The sequence below is a fragment of the Aptenodytes patagonicus genome, chromosome 3 (genome assembly GCF_965638725.1).
Source record: "Aptenodytes patagonicus chromosome 3, bAptPat1.pri.cur, whole genome shotgun sequence".
Classification (NCBI taxonomy): Eukaryota; Metazoa; Chordata; class Aves; order Sphenisciformes; family Spheniscidae; genus Aptenodytes; species Aptenodytes patagonicus.
Window position 1 is genome coordinate 10,838,350 of NC_134951.1, and position 23,195 is coordinate 10,861,544.

The 23,195-nt window shown below is 38.8% G+C and overlaps 1 protein-coding gene across 1 annotated transcript; it reads right to left on the reverse strand.

The window, feature by feature from the left end:
* Positions 1–14,533: 14,533 nt before the first annotated feature.
* TDRD15 (tudor domain containing 15) lies at positions 14,534–22,068 on the reverse strand. Its single transcript, XM_076335305.1, has 3 exons — positions 22,043–22,068; positions 15,360–21,523; positions 14,534–14,587 (listed from the first exon to the last, which is right to left on the reverse strand). The coding sequence occupies exons 2-3, from the start codon at positions 21,516–21,518 to the stop codon at positions 14,534–14,536; spliced, it is 6,213 nt and encodes a 2,070-aa protein (XP_076191420.1). The 5' UTR covers positions 21,519–21,523; positions 22,043–22,068.
* Between the last annotated feature and the right edge of the window lie 1,127 nt (positions 22,069–23,195).

Genomic DNA, 23,195 nt, shown 5'->3' on the forward strand with positions numbered 1-23,195 from the left:
GCCAAAGAGTTTTTATAACTAGGTCATTTTTAATGAAAATAATTCGAGATTGGTCAATTCCCTGCCACCTAAAAAGAATCAGGCAGACAGAACATATTGAACTTTAGCAAATTCCATCATTTCATGAAACAATTCAGCATTATGTCGCTAAATCTTATACTTTATGCTTCTCTTTTTTCAAAGAATTAAGACTTAGCCTCCTCAGATCAGCCTGGGGAACTTTTCATTGCAAGAATTATCTGCAAGAAGAACTGAAAAATAAATGGGATTATTTTATTTTTGTGCAAATGGCTTCTTATGCTGATATCTTCTTTTGTCACTTCGGTTTAGGAAAAGTTAATGCAAAGTCTCCACCTGGTGGCCAATCGAATTTTGGTGAAATCGAAACATTTTGCTACCTGGTCAATATAATATTTTAATCTCTCTCCTACTTAGTCAAGCCATTGCTTCAAATTGGTTGTTATCGTTAAATAGGAAAACAAAATGGTTTGCAAAAACAATATACCTAATCTACTGAGTATACAATGCTATTCAGAGGTACCTCCCAGGTTTGTAATTTTGCACAGAGTAGTACACTACTTTTGTCAGTGTCTTGTTATTCAGTTTTGAGACACACAATCTCCAGGGAGCCCAAGCAGGTGGAGAAAAATGTGGGAAAGTGTTTGACAGGGTAGTATGTAATACAAACTGAAAAACTCTGCAAGTATCTCCTGTCAGAAATTAAAAATTTCATAGCACATTTGGAGGTAAGAAATGGGATACCCTCTGAGCTAAAGGAAAGCAAAAAAAAAAAAAAAAGGTAATCAGAGGAAGAAGACAGTTGGTCAAAGAACAAAGCTCAGAAAATTCATCTAGCAGTAGCATTGGAAGTGGCAAAATTTAATCACAATTTAAAAGAAATCTGTTTGTGCACTCCCATTTGCCATGCATGATGGTTGAATGGTCACTTAGCAGTGTTGCAGTGGGTGACAATATACCATCTGGTGATGAAGATATTTTTGTATTACAGATTGAAGTTGCATAATTATTGGCCAAAAAAAATTCTGTTCCAAGTAAAAATTTAAAAAAATATAGTCATTGTTTAAATGTACTATAAACTACAGTCTTTTTCTTGATGAAAGCATTGCAACTATATTGTAAGTTTAATGCAAACACTAGATAAATATATTTCAAACAACAACTTAATTTCTCCTCTCTCTAAAGCTTCCTTGAAACATTCTTGTGCATGATCCAGCTCTTCATCATTAATCTTCTGTTTTGAGCCTCTCTGGTCAGCTAAGCCCATCACTAGTACAACTGCTCATTGGTTTTGACAGGGACAAAAATAATAGCATGCCATAATCACCAGGACAGCTTTGGATCTAATGATCCAAAATTAAATGAATGTCTACACTCCCTTTGGCATCAGCTATCAAATCATAACTTGTTGGAGCAGATACTGTGGATTCATATTACAGAAATGTAAATTTATAGGCCATTTGTCCTTTAGTCATTTTGAGAGTTTGCACCCTGATTGAATACTTGCAAAAAAAGATCAAATAGAATGCTATAAAGACTAGCAAAATTTTTTGTTTAATATAAAATCTTTTCTAAAGCCACTGTAGAAGAAACTGTCTCCTCTCATGGAAGTAAACATCACAAATAAGAAAAAGTCGGATCATATATGCTTCATGAGTTTATAATGGAGACTAAATTCAGGATAAAAAAAAAAAAGTGTTGAAGAGTTTCCATGTGAATGGGACAGAGAATGTCTGTGAAACTGTACAGTGCTGCTCTTTCCAGAATAGCAGGTGAGAAAACCAAACAGCCATCTGAGATACACAGTCACTAATGCCAATGTAACCGTTCTCCTACATCCTCTTCTTTTGGGGCTGTTCCACTTTGTATGAAATACCTATACAGGCACTGAGACAGATAATAATGAAGTCTCAACAAATATATCTGGACTTTTACAGAGTAGCTTCAAGATTAACATCCAGGCTCCCTTGTGTACCAATGGAAACTGTGGCTCAGCCCGAGGTATGGCCTGAGATCACCCTCCAGCACACACAAGTCTGCACTCTACAGGTACGCTGAGCTCACCACCGGCAGCATTCCTGTGGACAGAAGAGAGCATCACAACCACAGCAACTTTCAGGCCACCCATGGATACATAGAGTCAAGGTTGTAAAGACAATCACCTTAACTGTAAATTTTTAACTCTAAAACCAGAAAGAAAAATGAAGGCATTTGTGGGGATACTTCTACCTTTGTCAACTTATTCCCGGCGTTGTATTAAAAAAGCTATTATTTTTACTCACTTTCAGTGTGATATGCATCAATACAAAGACCTATAAACTATTAGGGGAAAAAAAAAGTTTATTTTAAAAATCACACAGAAGTATTGTAGAAAGAGGAGCACCTACAAAACATTCTCATATAAGAATGAACAAGACTTTCCCAGATGCACCACATCACAGAATAAAATAATTCAGAAGCAAAAAAATACCTCTGAGGTCATCTCCTTCAGCCTTACAGGAAACAGCCCAAGCTTGCTCCCTTCAGGCACTTCATCTAATCTAGTTTTAAATAAGCCACATAATGAGGCTTCTACAGCTTCCCCTGGGAACTTATTCTACAGTCTAATAGAACTAATTTTCAGGAAGTTTAAATTATTTTTAATTTCCTCTACTTATTACTTCTAGTTATATATATCATATTATACTTCATATAGTAAAACTTTTTTGAAATACAGTAAATAGTAATTTTTCTTTGTAAAATTATTTGTAAATTATGTACATGTATATATAGAAATATATAGATAATATATATATAGTACAAATAATTTGTAAATCTTTGTAAAATTTTTCTTACCATCATTAATAACCTTACTAATTTCAACAAGGTTTCCTTTTTCAAATGAATTTAATTCTGGTGAAAGGTTACAAAGTAAAAACTGAGTAACGATTTCTCTGGTTTTATATATATATATCTATAGCAGGTATAATAATGTTGTAAGGTATCCTTCAAATGTGACCCACTCCAAAATTAGGGTTATTAGTACCAAGGAGATATGTCAGGTGAGTGTCCACTCCCTTAAATTGAAAATGTCCTTGCTGAAAAAGATTTGGAGTGTAAGAATATCCTGAAAAATAAGAGGGAAGGGGCAAAAACTCACTCACAAAGTCCTACTGCCTGGATGGAACAAACAGTCATTGACAAAATAAGCTCCTTGTTTATTAATAAGCCCTGTTTACCTCAGCCAAATTTACACTCCGAAGCATATATATCCATATAAGGCACTTGCAGTGAAAAAGCCGTTACACCAGAAGACACATAAGTTTGAAGGAAATAAACTACGGAAAGGGCTTTTTTGTACTGCAGTATATTATCTGTCATTGTTAAATCACATAATGATGGTGCCCTATTATTGATAGTTCTGGTAAAGGATATTTGTTCCTGGAGAGTGGGATGGAGGTAATTAGGTGTGTCTATACTACATCTACATTATATTATCGTGTATGTATGTGTGTTGCTATAAACCAGCTAGCCTGAATACGATATAAAGTCCAGTATTGAGCACTAATCCAGTTGCCCAAATGGGACCAAGCTCTTAGGCACCACAGAGGAACCATCCGTTCCCAAACTGATTCATCTAAAACTAGTTCAGATACATCTACAATACACTGTGCATAATCCAAGAAAATAACAGTTATCAAAGAGTAACTAAGGTTGGAATGGACCTCTCAAGGCCATTTGATCCAACCCCTGCTCAAAGTGCACAGGTAACCTGTAAGGGGCAACCTGTGCCCAAAGCAGGGGTAACTTCAAAGCCAGGGTAGGTTGTCCAGGGCCTTGTTCAGTCAAGGCTTGGTATCTCCAAGGAATGGAAAATCCACAGCCTTTCCAAGTAAACTGTGCCAGTGCTTAGCTAGTCTAACTGGGAATAATTTTTTTTCTTGTATCTGACTGGAATTTCCCTTGCTGCGACTTGTGTCCATTGCTCTTCAACCTTCTACTGCATACCCCTGAGAAGAGCCTGGCAGTGTTTTCTCTGTACCTTCAGTTTAGGTAGTTGAAGACAGTGATTAAATTCATCCTAGTATGTGGGTAGACTTCCTCACCACACAGGCGCACTGCTCACTCATATTCAACCCACTGTCCATCACAAACATCTGATATTGGATACAACCGCCTTTTTCTGCAGAGCTCCCTTCTAGCCAGTCAGTTCCCAGCTTGTACTGTTGTACGGGGTTGTTCCACCCCAGATGTCCCTCCCTGGGACTTGTGCATGTCCAGTTTGCTCAAAAGTGGTCCCTAGCTCAACCTTCCTAATCCATCCTCAAATACAAGAAAGTGCCAATTTTTGGTGGAAACAAAACAAAACATCAGCAGTAAGTTTAATTTTTAAAATACGTTAAAATATTTCTGAAGAAAACTAACAGCATGAATTAGGGTGCACGGACTAAATTTAATGAAATCTTACAGCAAGCATTAAGCAGAATTGTACTGTCCAGGTTCAAACTTGTTATTTAAAACACCTTGTTCAGCAGCTGCTGTACCTGCAGGCACCTGCAATTACTAGCTGCCTCCCTGTCTGACTCCCCAGGCACTGGGAACTGTGCTCCTGAGCATGCCCTGAACTACTTCACTCTCAGCACCTCAGTGCTCCTCTCTCACATACACCCGGTTGGAATCTAAGCGTGGGCCTTTTTCAACCTACATCTTTTAGGGGCCAAGCATCAAAAAAACAGGTGTTCTTACTTTCTAGTCCTTAGGGGGGACAATTATGAAAAGGCTACTCTGAGAGACCACTTAGTATAAATCATGGGGCAGTGCTCTTAGCCTTTTTTTTTTCTGGTTGGGTTTTTTTTTTTTTCGGAGTTGCCAGAGAAGACAGTAGCAAACACTTACGAATCAACAACTTAATGGTTAAATCATTCACCTAGAAAATGAGAGATGTTTTCAGCTTGAGAGTGTCCAAAAACATACCTTCCATCACCAAGTTATAATGGCATAAGGAACCTTTTCATTCCCTCCTCTTGAAACTGTTCTACTGTGGACAAAACAGTGAACAGGTCACAGAAGCAAGGTTTTAGAGCACATATCTTAATCCCTCTAGTTCTGTGCCCTAGCAGCTAGGCTACAAAATCATACCCTTTCTTCTTTTGCACAAGGAATCCCAGGTGCCTTGCTGCACGGCTTCGGAAACAAGGAAAACGGTTCTTTCTCGAAATGCCATACAGTCTGTAGGTGCTTTCCCTGGGTTGTGGCTATGGGTTTAGTAGGAACTTGTTCTTGCAACTCCTAGTATCTGAGCATGTATGAAAAAACAGCATTATCTTCTTCTCCGGTTGTGCTGGTTTTGGCTGGGATAGAGTTAATTTTCTTCATAGTAGCTAGTATGGGGCTCTGTTTTGGATTTGTGCTGGAAACAGTGTTGATAACACAGGGATGTTTTTGTTACTGCTGAGCAGTGCTGACACAGAGTCAAGGCCTTTTCTGCTTCTCACCCCACCCCACCAGCGAGCAGACTGGGGGTGCACAAGAAGCTGGGAGGGGACACAGCCAGGACAGCTGACCCCAACTGACCAAAGGGATATTCCACACCATATGACGTCATGCTCAGCATATAAAGCTGGGGGAAGAAGAAGGAAGGGGGGAACGTTTGGAGTGATGGCGTTTGTCTTCCCACGTAACCGTTACGCGTGATGGAGCCCTGCTTTCCTGGAGACGGCTGAACACCTGCCTGCCGATGGGAAGGAGTGAATGAATTTGTTGTTTTGCTTTGCTTGCGTGCACGGCTTTTGCCTTCCCTATTAAACTGTTCTTATCTCAATCCACAAGTTTTCTCACTTTTACTCTTCCGATTCTCTCCCCCATCCCACTGAGGGGCAATGAGCAAATGGCTGTGTGGTGCTTAGTTGTCGGCTGGGGTTAAACCACTACACTGGTGGATGTTTTATGAATGATTACTCACTGTGTTGAATGAGCTATTTGTAGACGTGTAGCTCAGGGAAAGACACTGCATGGAGAGAAGTGCCTACTTACACTCCGCATAAAACACCTGGTTCTAGAAAGATGTAAAATTTAGAATACATTCTCATCCTCATGGTTTTCCATGTCCAATATGTAGATTTGTTTTAAATCCCACACTGAGAGGCCAGACATTTCCCCATACAGTCTACAGGAAGCCTTGGCATTCCCCAAAGTTTCTGTGCCTGGGACAGGAAACCCAAGGATTAGATGTTGCCCAAGTCCTTTGCTGGATTGAGTGCCGCAAACTTTTTGGCATTACTTCTCATTAAGCACAAAATAAGGAATACTAAGTTTCAATCAACTTTTCAGTCTGGTTATCAGAGCAGATTCCACAGCCCACACGACAGCAAGAGGCAGATGTTTCAGGATATGCTCTAAATGATTCACGAGTCCACAGGGAGAAATGCCTAAACCAGACCAGCCAACCAGAAACACTGAGTACAGGCACCTGAGATGCCACCCTTCTTTAGCCAACTTATGCTGCAGGTAGGTTCTTCCATCCACTCATCCACAGCCCTGTAGCTCCTCATAAAATTAGAAGCCTAATTTGTCTCATACTCAAATGTGCTTTATCCTTTAAAACACAAAAGGAGGATACACTCTATCCTGAAGTAGGCTGGTGCATTCAATCCAAGTGAAGAAAATGCAAAGCTAATTCTCTATTTCAGACCAAAGGTGTTGGTTTTTTTCTTTTTCTTTTCCTATTTTTGTTTTTAATTTCTGTCAGGTGTGTGCTTTAATGCCAGAGCTATCAGTCATTTGATCTCTCTTGCTGAAGGTGTCCTGCTTTGCAGAAAAGGATCCAAGATTAATTAGGGGAAACAAAGGGTGCAAAATGCAGGGAACACAACTGGGTTATGAAAGTCCTAGTGTCTGCTCCCAGAGTTGTTTCATCAATGAATGTTTCATATAAAAATGCGTAAGAATTCCTTTGAGGAGAAACTGGAGCATAGGTTTCCCCCTGCCCAAGAAATTGTCTAGCTCCTAGACTTGACTCCTGTGGCTAGAGAGAGAGACACATATCACAGCTCTTTAATACTTTTTGTACAGTAAAACAGCTTCAAGGGGGTGAGCAGCAAGCTTATAGCTTGAAGGTGGGAAATGAGAGATGAAGGTTTGAACCCTTGGAGACAGAAGGGGGAATACTGGCTTAATGCAAAAGTAAGTGAAATTCCACATTACATGGAATGTCAGATTAGAGGAGATCAATGGCTCCATGGCTTAAAAGAAAATGAACATAATTAAAGAGCTTGATCATATATTATGTGTTAAGTTCAAACTCCTATGAAATCAGGGTGATTAAACACTAAGGAATTAATCAGAATCAAAGTCTGTCAAATAGTGTTTTCTCTTTTAACACCTTGGTATTCCTTTAAAGTTCAAAAAAAAGAAAATTAAACCCATTTAAACCCCACTTTTACTCCATTTCTTTTTATTTGCAGCAAAATAATTTCACAGAACTAGGTCTAGTTATATTTCAGGGTCACCCAGTTGGATTACTAATGTTTACTGCTCACTAAAAATTACACTGCAATCACAGTTTTAATTCCTTCATTATGCAGATCTAGACATGGTAGTCCTAGAAACTTTCTTACTAAATCTGCAGGAATCAAGACAGCTGTCCCTAAAGTCAGTTCAGAGCTGAATAAATATTTTCATTATTTTGTTTTCACAATGTTTATTATTATAGAAAAAAATTGATTCTTGAAGAGAAAGAAATAAAAACCCCGAGATTTTCAAATGTGTCTAAATAATTAAGAAATAGAAATTCACTGGGCATTAACGGGAATGTGCATTTTTAAGTGCTTTTGAATACCCAGTCCACAAATACAGTATCTATGTATCCACAGAAATCAGGAATTTGCCACCAAACATTTTCTTATATGAGGCCTCCCCTAAAACAGCATCTCCAACCTTTTTCCCCCCACTCTGCTTATTCTAACGTTTTACCTTTTCTCAGCACAAAGGCAGAGAGATGATCACTTGAAGGCAATTTAAGGGGTAAATACCCTGCAAAGGCCTGCCAGGAGCCATGCCTGCGTGCACAGAGCCACCAGATGTCAGTGCACCTCACACACGATTCATCAAAAACAAGCAGCCTCCTGCAAACTGACAGGAGCTCATCGCAATGTGTCTTTAAGAGGCACTGCCACCATACAAACGCCTTCTGGATGAATCCAAAGAGGAGTTAAGTTAATATCACAAACTCCTTTTCACGTCAAGTGTTTCCTGCTGCCCCACACATGCTAAAAAGCATTCCCTGCTGTAACTGGAGCAGCTTTCCTAGTCTCTGCTATTCCCACTCTCAAATTAGCCAGTAAAGCTTTTCACAGTAGCAGAGCTACTGTAATAACAACAGCAGAGCTGTTGTTTTTTGGGAATCCCTGCTCCCCCGGGGAGTACTCAAAGGGTATCATGACACTTTTTCCCTGGCAGATTGCACTGCCCCCCACTTACAAACAAGTCCTTGACTTTCTGAGGAAGAAGTCTTTCCTCCCCTCTTCTCGTACCTCCATGTATTTCTGCAGCATATACGCTCTGCAGTGTCTCCATTGAACCTCATATTTTATATCAATGTATAAATTATAAAACATAGCCGACACAGGCCTTTAATATCTATGGCATGGAGTGTGAGATCAGATAAAACAGTGATGGATCACATTGGGTGGCAAAACATTTAAGATCACTGACCCACACCAAACTTACTGGTAAGCATTTCTGTAAGAGCCATATAAGCAGGTGTCTTAAAAATTCCCTCATTACCTTATGTAAGAGGGATATTTGCACTCCTCTTATAGAAATATTTCTTACAGAAAGACTGCAAGTCTGAGACAATGAGTAGGTGAGCATACATATTCTCAAGAATAATTATCCCTTCAGATTTACACAATTAGCCAACGTATGAGCACCCTGCACACTGTTACAGATAGTTGGTGAAAGAGCCAAGTACACTGATGAGTAATACAGCAAAGGAATGCATGGAGATGCTTTTAAACACCTTGGTGAGGGAGGGAGGGGCAGGGGATGGAAGAGATGAGAGAAAGGAGGTAGTTTAAGCTTCTATTCCCAAAGCTACCTCTCAAGTATTTAAAGGGACATAAACCACCTGGCAGGCTGACAGGCTTTCTGTGTACCTCAACCTATTGGGGCACCTCTGTCCTAACAGTCTCTTTTGGAGAGAGATTAACAGAAGCTGTTTTGCAAAGAAGGCTTTCCTCAGTGGAAGATTCCAACCATGGCTGGAGAAAGCCAGACAGAATACCTACGTAGTCCTCATTCATTTGCCATTTACACTTAAACTGGTAGTGGACATGGCTTGAATGAAACTGGCTAACCATGTGCTAAAGTAAGATTTAGGGACTTTCACGTGCTTTGTTCCAGAAGCAAGGCTTTGGAAGCTACTAAGGTATGAAAGGTAGCTGCAGCAGTAACAGGATAATTCAAGTGAAAAGGGACGTCTACAGTTCACTTGGTCAACCTCCTGCTCAGAGCAGAGTTAGCTATGTGGTCAGACCAGGTTTGTCAGAACTTTACCCAGTTGGGTGTTGAAAACTACCAAGGATGAAGACTGCACAATCTCTCTGAGCAAACTTCTGCAGTGCTTGACTGTCCTCATTCTGAAAAGGTTTTGCTTTCCAGTCTAAACCTCTTATTTCAATTTATGGCCATTTGTCCCCATTACATTTTGTCATGTTTCTGCTGACCCATTCCTCCAGCCTCTCCCTCTGCATTGCAGCCTGTGGCCCTCAAGGTGTATCAGCTGGTCCTCCCAACTTGGTACAATGTGCAAACTTGGTATAATGTGCAAACTTGGTGAGAGAGTACTCCATTGCCTCCTCCAGATCATTGATAAAGATGTTTAACAGGACAGGACCCAGGATAGACCCCTGCAGTACTCCACTTGTTAACAACCTCCAGATAGAGCATATCCCATTAACCACTATGCTCTGAACCCCAACCATCCAAACAGCTTTTTACCCATCTGGTTCCTGACCCATCCGGTTCCTGACCCATCCAGAGAGTAACATCCTACCCCAGATACAAGAATATTGTGGCAGAATGTTGAAAGCCTTGCAGAAGTCAACGTACATGGTGTCCACTGTTTTCCCCTCTGGTTGGTCAAGCCTGATTTACCCGTGGTAAATCTGTGTCAATTATTACCAATCACCTAGTTCTCCTTCATGTGCCCAGAAATGTGTTCCAAGAAGACTTGTTCCATGCTTTTCCCAGGTACCAAAGTGGGACTAACCAACCTGTAGTTTCCTGATTGTCCTTCAGGCATCTTTTGAAGATGGGTGCAACATTTGTTTTCTTCCAAACATACGGAATCTCCCCTATTCTCTATGAAAGGACATCAGCCAATTCTTTCAGCACCTTTGGATTTAGCTTGTCAGGTCCCATGGACCTGTATGGGCTGAGTTCTCTTCTTACAGCCTTTGACATCCCTTGCAAATCTGAACTCCAGCTCTAGTTCCTCCTGCTTATATCCTAGGCTGCATGCATTTGTATACACATATTTGACGTAGCCTCCCTTCTACTGTTTTAGTATTCCTGAGGTCTCTCTTGTTCCCACCACACTGCACCCTTTTCTTTCCACCTCATCCACCATTTCTTCACTTAACTGCAAGTCACACTCCGTACCCTCATTGTTCCTGGTTTAAAGCTTTCCTCACCACATCGGCTGGCTTCTTGGCATAGATGCTCTTTCCTCACTTTGTCAAGTGGATCCTGTCTCTGCCTAGCAGTCCTCAATTCTCAGGGGGTTCTGCTGTCATAAAAACAAAATTCCTGTCGATAACATCAGCTGCAGAACCAGGTATTAATCCACAGGACCAATGTGCTCCTCCCCCAGCCTCTTCTCTCCACCATCAGGGCTAAGAATGCCACCTGGATCACCAGGTATGAGCAAATGCTCCTGCCAGAGCACTGAGCCTCTTAATTAGCTAAGGCCTTTGATGGGAACTGGGAAGGTGATGAATACTATTGAGGGGTGAAGATACCATGTGAACACAAACCAGATTATTCTGTTGCTCTGGTATTGGAAACTGCACATAAAAAACTGCTTGTGTTTAATTAGAGTTAGGTAGAAGAGTAAAGACCATGTCGGATAATTTTCTCTAGGAAGCATATAGAGTAAATGAAATGTAAGCAGCACAAACCAAATAATCAGAAGGCAGTCTTGGGGTACAAGGCTGCTGACATCTAAGTGACTGTACAGTAACACCATGTAGGGCCCAGACTGCTTAGGTAACACTGTCAGAAATACCAAATCTAGGTAGGGATGTAGGACCAATGAAGAAAAAGTCATTTGGGATGGGTTGTTCATTTGGGAGGAGTGTGGGCAAAGACAAGGCAGCACAGGGGCAGCAAAAAGGCAGGTTCAGGGAAAAAAAAAAAAAGAATAAGGTTATTATACCTTGTTCAAGCACCATTCCCACTGGACAGTGGTGAAGCTTACCTCCAGACTTTGCTCTGCAGCTAACAAAGCACACACACGCATACATATACAATCCTCTGCAGATATTAAAGGTAATTTAAAAGCAACATCAGAGGGTCTTTTCATCCCTAAGTTTGCTTTTATGGAATAGATGATCATTTGTTAGTTTCTAAGAGCTCTCCTTCATGCTCTACGCTCATATTTACTCTCCCCGTCTTCTTATTGCAAATTTTAAAAATCTTCACACACTAGGTTAGCACTGAAACCTGAACTTCTACCTGAAAGCCAAAACTTCTATGCTTCCTGGCCTACACAAACATTCAATAACTAGAGAGCCATTTCACAACTCCTGAACCACCCATCCCATATCTCCAGCGAAACCTTTTCATTCTCTGCCTCTCTTCCTACATGAATCCTTAATGATCTCAGATCTCCTTCTCTCAGGCCCACTATTTCTGCTGGCTGAGGTCTGAACACATTTCCTTCTACAGGTAGTATAGGGTTACTCCTAAATCAGCCAGAAAGGATCAGCAAAATCAGCAAGAGGTACTAACGCTGCATGGTAAGTTGCTAAAACTCGGGCATGTTGTTGTACAGTTATACCATCTCAAAGCTCCCTTGGGAAAACAAAATAGAGGAAGTTACACACAAGTCCTCCCCCCACTCCAGTATCAGGTAAGCTTTATGGAACATTGTAAAATGCCAGAACATTAGAAGAACATCTAAATAATCTTTTCAATACAGTTTAAATGTTCAGCAATGCACATCTTTAAAAGTAAATAACGGAAAATGTTTCTCAAAGTAACTGCATACATATCTAAAAACGTTTCAAGTAACGCTATTGTAACAGTGTGCCTATTTGGCATACACGGTCTGGCTGCCTTTACAGAGCGTGCCAGTGAGAGTACCTCTGACCAGCACAAAGCAGATGAAGGTTGAGCGTGGCATGCATCTCATCTAGAAAGCTGTACAAATGAGCAGGCAGAATGCCTGTGCCATTTGTACAGCATTCAAAAGCGAACCTCGATTCAGTGCAAGTAGATCCGCTCCACAGCTGCTGGCCTAGAGGGCAAGGATTGTTCCTTGGCACCGGCCCACAAAGAACATACTGAGGTACCTTCAGATTTCTTCCAATGCATTCACCAACCAAAAAGGTCACAGAAAGCTTCAAAATACTCAGAATGACTTAGGCAAAGCAAGTTACACGCAGAAGATACGCATTTTATTATTCAAAACAAAAAGGCAGAATACTGAATACATCAGTATACATGGGAACATTTTTATTTCCAAACAAATGCAACTGGTTCTCTGTCACTTTCATGGACTAAAAAAAAAATAAAGTAATCCATGACACAGTATAAACAAATACAGAAATACATTTTGGAAATACAACCGAATGATAAACAGTAGTTTCCAATTAAATTTTACCAAATCAAAGTAGTGTTTTTGCTCAGAATTATGCTTGTCCAAAAACAAATACAAAACCACACCTAGACTTCCTAAATAAATGACAATTTCTTTCAACTACATTACAAGTGTAGCCTCTCCTACTTACAAGAAAAATGGTGTTACAGATTAATTTAGGGGCAGGGGAAGTACACACCAAAGAAAGAAGACTAGGAATAAAAATCCATAGCCAGACATCCCAGCAACTTCATCTAACAATCGTAACATAACCTTATAAAGCACTTCTGAAAATCTGTATCAACAATGGCAACAAAAGACATTCTCTGTATTTACAGGTACAGCATAATCCTGAAAATACTTTCAATTATCCAGTTTTTACCTTAAGCACTTTGGGTATCAGACCTTCAGAAAAGGAATTACTATCACAAGCTAGACTCATTATGAGTTGAAAATAAAACACACATTCTTGCAAATAAATCTAACATTTGCAATTTGCAGAACATAAAAATAGTACACACACAACTGTTTGTTTTTTCTTAATCATCTGTCATTTCCAGGCTCCATTTTGTAACATTAAGTAAGCAGTGTTTGACAACTACACACAAGTTAAAGCACAATATACTTTACAGTAGCAAAAAAACCCCCACCACCCTAAATTAAAATATGCAAGTTGTGTATTAATACTACACCAACAGGACTGGGGTTTAGGGTATCCAGATGATCTTTAAAAAGAAAAGACACCCAAGCACCTGTTGTTCCAACTGAATGATAGCCAGAAGTTAGAATCAGAGTTAATTAACCCTTAAGTGTCAGTGCCTCTACATGAAAATCAAGTATTCCTTGGCACTACAACGAACGTAGCCCAGTGAAATAAATGTAAAGTTATCGCTCAACATGAGTAATGTTGCACAGTACAACCTCTGCGTTTTATCATAAGAGCAAGCAGCATGTCAAACTATTAACAACATGCCAGGTAAGCTTATAATTTTAACTAGGAAAAACTTCAAATTCTGCAATAATATAATAAAATGTTGCAATATAAAAAAGTTAACAATCACAAATGGTTACAAAGAACCCCTCTATTTAATCAATACATTAACGTAACACTTCTGATACTTTAGCTAGTGTTTACTTAAGAAATTTTATCTTATGCATCTTCTGATTTGGTACTAATGGGCATCTTTCACTTGTATGTTGAAAATATTTGCATGCTTTTTGAATAATTCACCAGCAAAGTTAACTTTGTAAGATCAGCTGGCATTCTCTTTATTTATTCAAACTTCCTGGACACGTGTCTCTCCTTTTAAAAAAATTAAATTCTGTTTTCCACATAAAGCTTTCAAGTTTTCACAGGAATTAAACACATCATCATATCGGGGGGGGGGGGGCGGGGAGTGTTCTTAGATCTTGTTTGCATACAGAGATGCATTAGATGCATTGTCTATCAGTAGGGACGTATTCATTTTTTCATTTAAATTCAAACAATCACAGGGCATACAAAGAAAACCCCTCACACTTCAGGCCTCTTCATGCTTTATCTTTGTCCAAACAACTGAGGAAGGTGGTGGTGGTGGGGAAATTAAAAAAAAAAAAAAAAAAAGAGAGGAAAAAAAAAAGAGGAACGTGACAAATTCTTATAATTTCAGAATGCTTACTGGAAAAAAAAAAGTTCTAAGACATATACAGAATATCATCACTTTTCAGTTCTCCTGAAATTTCCTCCTCCTACAAAGAAGGAAAGGAAAAGGCTCTGAATATTTCCCTTCAAGATACTAACAGACTAAGCGCACAGAAAAATTCCTCTCTTCATTTTGACAGATGGGTGGGGAGGATGGAGGAGAGAGATCAGGGGAACAAGCACACTCAGCAGAGAGAACGACCCCAATTGTGATGCAACTCAGATACCAAGAGAACCTTGAACAGGTCAATGGCATCTTTACACCAAGAGCTAACTGAAAACAACTGAATGGGTGTTTCTTCCATAAATGGGGAACGAAGATTCTGGCTTATTGTTAGTAAACTTTCTCCTAACAAAAGATACTCACACGGGAACTTTGGAATTAGAAACAAAGACAAGAATATGCTTGGCATCTTTGTTTTCTGAGCATCCAAAACAAGGAGACAACACTGTAAACCAGATGTTATTGCAAAGTTTTACATATACATGCACATGAATTGTAAAAGCATTCTAAGAGAAAGGTTTGCCAAAAACATGATTGTCTAAATAAATATAACAAGAGATCTTGGAGGAAAAAAAAAATATATCAAGTGCAGTAACTGTATCTTTTTTTTTTAATGCACTGAATTACTACTTTCCTAACTACCGTCTACTTGTTATTCAAGTAATTCTTTTGACAGTATCTTCACAGTGTCTTTCTAGACTGTGGAACATCAGAATCGCGTCTCAACCAGTGCTACTGGTAGCAGATTTACTCTGTATTAAGTCAATTTTACTTTTCTTATCATGACAATGCTGAAAAAAACCCAACTTCTTCACAGTATGGTCCACCTTTTGCAGCTTTTCTTTTCTTTCAGTGTTATATGAACTCAGATCCTTTGTTAATGATATTCCAGCACCCACTTTACCAGACTTATTTGAAACTTTATCACAGATAGTCCTACGCCTCGGATACTTTTTTTGTTTCACTTTTTTATTTCTGTCAGCAAAATAAGATTTCTCATCATAATTATAATCTGGTTCACAAAGGGAAGCACAGTAACTAGAATTTGGACACTTAGGCTGCAAATCTGTTTTTTCTGATTTAATTCTGCCAACTGGAATGAGGCAGCACCTACTTCTAGAGCGGACTGCATAGCCAGCAGCTATTAAGGCATGAGCTAGATTGTTCTCCTCGTACAGAACATCCACCTCTAATTTCATTTCAGAGCCATAGTGTTTAAAATGAAGTATCAGACCCGGTTTACTAAGAAGCTTCTGAAACAGTAGTTTGGCTTCATCACTCCAATATTCCCCCTTGGCAGGAACTGTATCATGTAAAGAGCAAGAGTGTGCCAAGCGTGGTAAATAAGACAGACTTTCTGGAATAACTTTAAGTTTATGGATATCAGAGTAAGGGATGCTCTTCAGAAAGCCATAATCAATAAACCTAAGAACAACAGACTGACTTGTTACTTCACTAACTTCTGCCCTGTTCCACTGTGCTTCCAGTCCAAGCTTGATCAAGCAGCTAGCACCAGGAGCCACAAGTTCTTTTGGCAAAGCTGGCAAGTTATCAGGAAGGTCAGAGAGCAGCAAAGACAAGTTTTTCATGCAATCAAATAAGACTTCAAACTGGATGCAGAAGTTTGAAGGATCAGTAACTGCAGTTGCAAACCCAGGATACCTTCTGCCACTCTGCAGCAGTGTCCATGTGACTGAATTTATCTTGAATGATGTATCAAACTCCTTACAGTCTGTATTACCGGACTTTTCTGGTCCAACAATAGTCCGACGACGACTTAAGAGCTGGTTCAAATACTCTTGAAGCAGAATTTCGCCTATTAAAATATCTACTTCCCAGATATGAGAGGGTTCCAAATATCTCAAAAACAAGATCCTTATTTCACGATCCAGGAGTGCATTTACTACATGGACAAATTGAATTTTCTTCAGTTTTTTAAACCAAACCCATTTACAAAACACAGCTTGTTTAGGAATACTTTTAATCTCATCACTGAGCATCTTTGCATTATTTAAGGACACCATCTCACACTTGCCATAATCCATGAAAAAAACTAGCATTAACTTTTCCCTGACAAATTTCTTTATCACTTTTGTTCGATACCACTTCAAGCTCCTTCCAGATTTTGTCATACATTCCAATCCTTCTTCAATGTCATCCACTCTAAACAAATCACTTCTTTGTGCTTCTTTGACAAGCATTACATTTAACTCATGTAATATTTGCAAATTTTTAAGTAACTGTACATGAAATTCTCCACTCTCTGAAATAGTAATTACTTCTGCTCCTTCTACCTGTCCAGAATTTAGATCTTGAGGAAGGACACTTAAGGGTGTTTTGGAACTATTTTTCATCCTAACAGCCTTAGTTTTACTTTGACCACCTAAACCATTCCTACACTTTCTATCTTGAGGATTACCATTTGTAACCGGAATTTGTTTTGGCCTATTTTCCTGATTATGCATTGGTGTGTTTTGCCACCTTGTCCTGCCTTTTTCCTGCAGAAGGTCATTAGACACAGACTTTCCATCACAAGTTACATCTATTTCCCAACGCTCTCCATGTTGCTGTAAGAACTTGCAAGCGACTGGCTTGTTATTTATTTCGCTTATAAAATAGGAAGTACTTTTGTTAGTCCAGCTTTCATCAGGAACACTTCCTACTCTCCTAAGGAAACAATGAACACTAAGCCCCGGCAAAGTTAAGAACTTTTTCTGAATCCTGCAGATTTTTGAAGGGCTTACAACTGCTGTATTATCATAATAAATGAACTCTGCCTCAAAGGAGTTTCCTGATTGCGGAGTTTTAGTAACTGCTCTATAATAAAAACAATCAGTGTCATGCTCTGCTACAATGAAATCCCCTACCATGAGCTCATCTATACAATTTTCATGACCTATATTCACCATGCTTTCATTTAATTCTTCTGCTAGTTGTATTATTAAGTTTTCATCCTCTGCAAGCTGAACATAGAAACTTGACGGACTATTCATATGAGAAATATACCCCGCTACTTCAGAATTCACCTGAATATCATGTTGAGGAAGACTGATTAATTTAGGTCTATCTTCGTTATTCCTTTGCTGCTGACCTGTATAATTTAGCCTTTCATTATGAGATTCAGAGAGAGCATTTACAGTTATTTCCTTTGAATTTAAAGCAGGATGACAGAGTGAGAGAGAAGCAGGCTCTCCAACCAGAGGTTCCTCTCTGTGCTCCAGAACAGCACTGACAGTATTTCTAAAACCTGGTTCTTGACTGTCCTGTAAAGTTAGCGGTTTTGAGGACCCACTACACAACTTTTGTGTGCTATATGCAGTTTCCTCTTCATCTCCAAAATTCTGTCCAATATCTGTCTGATAATACTTATCATATACTTGGCATTTCACTTTAGTTTTCAATTTAACTCTTTCAGGATTTTTAACAGTTACTTTATTAATTTCTTTGTCATCTTCCATGTGAGTTGTCACTCTTCCATTACTTCCAACAAATTCCTCCATATGATTTTTCAGTGCCAATTCCTCCAATACTTTTTCTTTAATTTTCTGACTGACTTTGAGCTGTCCATCATACAACTCCACAACAATCTGTCCATCTGATTCTCTGGATACAATTACAGCCTTCAGCAGTTTACCAAGGAATGTTTCCTCAAACCATCTAGTAACACTTGCTGGAATTTTTGTCTCCCTAAGATCTGACAGACAGCATTTAATAGCTTGCATGGGTGTGAATATTAGGTCAGTGGCAGAGTCTGGAATAGGCATCAACTGGTCTCTCTCTACCATATTCTTATTTCCAAAATCTACAAAGTCAGCACATAGATAGGATGTCGATTCCACAGGAAAAGCCAAAGCTCTATAAAAGAGACCATCTTCAAAATATCTGGCTATACATAATCGCGTATTGCTGGTATCGTATTTTGCACTATTTGGCATTTTACTTATGACACTAACCTTCTTCATCAATGCCTCTATAGTTTCAGTGTTTCGATTAAGCTGACAATAAAATTTTGAAGGACTATGTATGTGAGTTATATAAACCTCCTCCTCACTTCCAATTTTCATATTAAAAGATGAGTAGCAAAAACTGTACAGAGAACCCAAAGATGCAAGGTTTCTCAGACCAATATATTCAGACTGGGTGAGACCACGTTCTCTGAGGAATTCCTCTGCACTAATAAATGGAGTCTGTAAGTCAACTATATTGCATAAACAGTTGGGGCTTACAAGAATAAGAGCATAAATGATGCAAGTCAGTGGTCCTCTAGAAGCAGAAATGAAGTCTTCAAAATGTCTACGCGCTTCTTCAGACCAATTAAGTGAGTCAATCTGTAAGGATACATCTTTAAGTCCACACCGAAATGCTTGACTTTCCAGAGTTAGGAAATCTGGAAGAACAGCTTGAAGATCTTTAAGTAAAACTCTTTCCTGATAACCATAGTCTACAAAAACCACATCAACTTCGTTTGTGGATACTTGCTGCAAAACAGTTGCTCTGTACCACTTCCCATCTTTGGGACATTTAACAACACAAGCAGCCTGTCCAGTTTTGTAAGGACTGGTATGCTCTTTATAGTAAGTCTGAATTTGTTCCATTAAGTTATTTAGCTCTGACAGTTTACTTTGCAACTGACATGAAAAATCTGCTGGGGAAACAATGTAAGAACACACCACTTCAAAAACAGCTCCTGGTTTAAACACAAACTCTTTATAAAATAATCTTTTCTCATGTACCGATTTATGGCTTTTAGAGATAGCACCTTTTCCAAAACAGGAGAGCACAACAGATTCTCTCAGCACTGAAGGCACACTTAATGATTTTTCCTTCCGAAATCTCTCTCCATTTCCACAGATTTCCTTATTTTTACGAATATTACAGATGCTCTGTGCATTTACTTTTTTTTTTTTTAATTTCTGGCGATTCAGGGCTTGACTTTTTTTTGCCGAATTTAGAACAGAATCTGGTGTCTTTTCCCAGTGTTCAGCATATCCAGCTTGAACCATACATGTGGCAACATTTCCTTGCTGCAAACCATTCTTATACTGCGCATTAACAATGTACTTGTTGTTTTGCTTTCCAATGACATGAAGCAGGAGTAGTTTGTTAAACACAATGTCTTTGAAGAAATCAGTTTCCTTTTTAACCCACACATCATCAACAGGAAACGTATAAGCAAGTGCACAACACATAGCTAAAGCTGGTAAATCAGAAAACTCAGGAAGCAATCTTTTCACATCATAACAGGGTACTGTATCTGTATTTCCAAAGTCCAAAAAATAAACAGTAATATTTACATGAAGCACTTCAACGACAACACCCCGATAATAATGCATGTCTTTGCTATACCGGGCACAGCACAGCAATCCAGGTTCTGGGTTTTTAAGGACCATTTCATCAGCTCCACATGGGTTATATGCATCTGCAATATTTTTCATCAAGGCTTGAAATTCATTCTGATATTCACATGTTTGAATCCAGAAGTCAGATGGATTTATGACATATACCACAAAAGCAGTATGGAAAGAATTCATTTGCATTTCTACTCTTTTGCAGTGGCTTGACAAAGAAATATCCCATTCAGGTAAGCAGTTTTTTGTACGCTTATTTCCAGTACAATTCTTAAATGAATTGTATCTCCCATCACATGGTTTGTAGGTTACAGCAATACTCGTGACTGTTGTTTCCGAAAGCGAGACACATGATGCAGCTGCGTCATTCAGGTTTTCTGGATGCTTAGCATTAATTCCAAGATTTTGATTTTGCAGCGTAATGTAATACAAGCGTTTAATGTCATTGAATAAATCAACACGGACACACACAGAAGTTTGTCCTATCAAGGCCCGTATAAGTTCTTTCAGCTGACTTTTTATTACTGTTTCATCCTGACTACCAAAACAAGACAGTGCACATGGAAATGAAATCATTGGTAATGCCATGAACTCTACTTTAAGTTTCTGAACACAACTAGATGGCACAGCTTCAATATTGCCAAAATCCATAAACCAGACTTCCACATGGTCAGAGAGAAGCTGTTTTATCACTCCTCTATGCCACTGTCCGTTTTGCCTTTTGGCAGCACAGAGTAGCCCTAAACTATCAAAAGATTTATTATTTTCTGTACTGATAGCTTCATAGTACAAATGCATAGCTCCTGTCAGATCTTCCAGCTCTTTCTGCCATTTCTGAATCTGACAGTAAAATTTATTTGGGCTTACTGCAACAGTTATTTTTACATTTTCTTTACTGCCAACAGGTAGACATGGAAAGAGATCATCTGGAACTGGCCAAAAATCTGTTGGTTTCTCAGAATTACTGAAAGTAAGCAACTCTTTGACTGGATACTTCTGTTGCAACAATTGTGGCACTAGCATTTCTTGGGGAAACACTCTTAACGTTTCTACAATAAGACAAAATGAATCTCCATCAATAAATTTTCCTAACTGCAGTTCAAGAACATCACTAATGACCTTTGGTACTTCTAGAATAAACAGTTGGTATGGTGTAACAGCTTTCACATGACCCGTAATCTGTAATCCTACCAGAGATGAAAAATAGTTAATGGCTTTTGGACCCCATTTTTCTCCAAGAGGAAGTATGCTTGCAAAAACACCCCAAACCACCTTTGGAGGCAGCTGAAACAATTCATTACAAGCAGAAGCAAGATGTGTTTCCTCAACAACTAGCACTTGCCCAGTGTCTATAAGAAAAGCCTCACAGATATTCTCTCTCTTTTCCAGAACTCTTCCTCTATGCCATTTTCCTTCTGTGTCTTCCACCAAACAAGATCCACCAACGGAAATATTATCTTTTACTTTGAACACACGTTGTATTTCATTTTGTAGTATGTAATAGTCAAGCTCACATCCTGCCTTGTATTGACCCTGGAACACTATAACCAAGCATTCAGGACGGCATTCTATACGAGTTATCTTCAGATTCATATCTATGTTTGGTGAGGGAGTCAGAGATTCCATTCTATCTGCAAAGAAAAGGAATAAGATCAGCCTGATAATTTTCTGTATTTTTTCTTTGTCAACTAATTCCTTACATGAAATTTGTTTTCAAAATGCTTTAACAGCATATTATCACACTTCTGGTTAAAATGTATACTAAACATTTAACAATGTCATGTTTTATGCAACTGGGATACACTTGACACAATTCTCTTTGTAAAGACATGTTCAGATAATATCTGAAAAAAAGTACCTCTGACTTGCTCTTGTGGCTAGACTAATTTTATCACTTGAGAACAATTCGTAATCAGAAAGCTGTTCCCAGAATAACACAGACAATTAAAGATTATCTCAGAAAACTGGGGCGGGGGGGCAGGGAACGCCACAACACGGACATGCAGGGATGCGGAACAGGACAGGACAGATGACCAGGAAGATAATTGTATTTCTTCTCAAAGAAAAGTATTTCTGCTCAAAAAAACCAAGACTGGAAAGCAATTCATGCCATTTATACAACCTCTGCTCATCTCACAAATGTTACTTACATTCAATAAATTTAACTGCAAATTTGTCCAAAGGAGGTCCAATTCAGTGTTTCATTGCACTAGGCTTGCCGTTACAGGGAGAATTTACCTGCAAAAGTATTTCCCATCTGTTTCTCTTTCTTTTTAATATGTGAATGACCAAGGACTCCTCCCCTACTCACCCTGCTTTTTCTGTGTAAATCACTTCTTCAAATCAATTCAAATCAATGACATCTTACAGCTCTGTGCTTTACTGTTTACTTAATCTGGCTGTCTAGACACTATCAGGCATAGCTGTAGCATATTTCAAGTTTCCATAATTGCAAGGACATACAGAACACATTATCTACGTCCAACATTTCTGCACTGCCCATCAACTAACAATTGTTAGTTAACAACTAACACCAGGTGTGTTAACACCTCAACATCTCAACACTCCGATTCTGACGGTTTAAATATCTTCAAACCCTTCAGATACTTCTCTGACCTTCATCTATAATCTGGTCTTCAAGATCAGCTTCTAGTTCCATTCAAATTTGTCAATGGATCTGTGATTTCACATTGTTTAAAAAGGCTATGCATGCCCACAATTTAATCAAGCAATTCTATGAAATAAACTGCTGTTCTAACAAAGTAATTAGGGGTAGAACACATCTGTCAAATGCAAAGACAGTGGATAAGCACATAAGGATAGACTGGACAAAGCATATGTTTGATTTATGAATTTTTATGTAAAGCTGAAACTTTCAGTTTCAACTACAAGTCATTAGAGCAAGATCTTCCTCAGCCTGCAAAAAATCTTCAACAGAACTGCCATAGTAGTTTTTATCACAAGCATACATGAAGTAGCTAGTGATCATATAATCTGTCTTCAGAGTAAATATTGACCCCTATCATTCTAGTTCCACAAAAAAATTAAAATTAACAAATAAATGAGCACTCCTACTGTAAAGCTTACCAGAACATCTCGGGCAGGAGGAGGAAGGATACATGACTTCTCAAAAAAAAAAAAAACCAAACCCAAAACAAAACCCCAAAACCACCAGCCACCCAAAAAAACCTCCCAGTTAAAGTACCACCAAATCCCGATCTGACAAATGTTTTCCTAACAAGCCCCCCTGTTTTTCACTTCTCCCTGTAATAAAATAGAAAGCTGAATTCTGGTGTTTTTTAA

Bases quoted from the DNA above. Each gene is read 5' to 3' on its own strand.
- TDRD15 (XM_076335305.1), bottom strand. From the start codon at position 21,518: ATGGAATCTCTGACTCCCTCACCAAACATAGATATGAATCTGAAGATA. The intron at 14,588-15,359 runs GTGAAGAAGTTG...CCTTCTTTGTAG, and splicing joins TGCAAAAGGTGGACCATACT to GAGGAGGAAATTTCAGGAGA.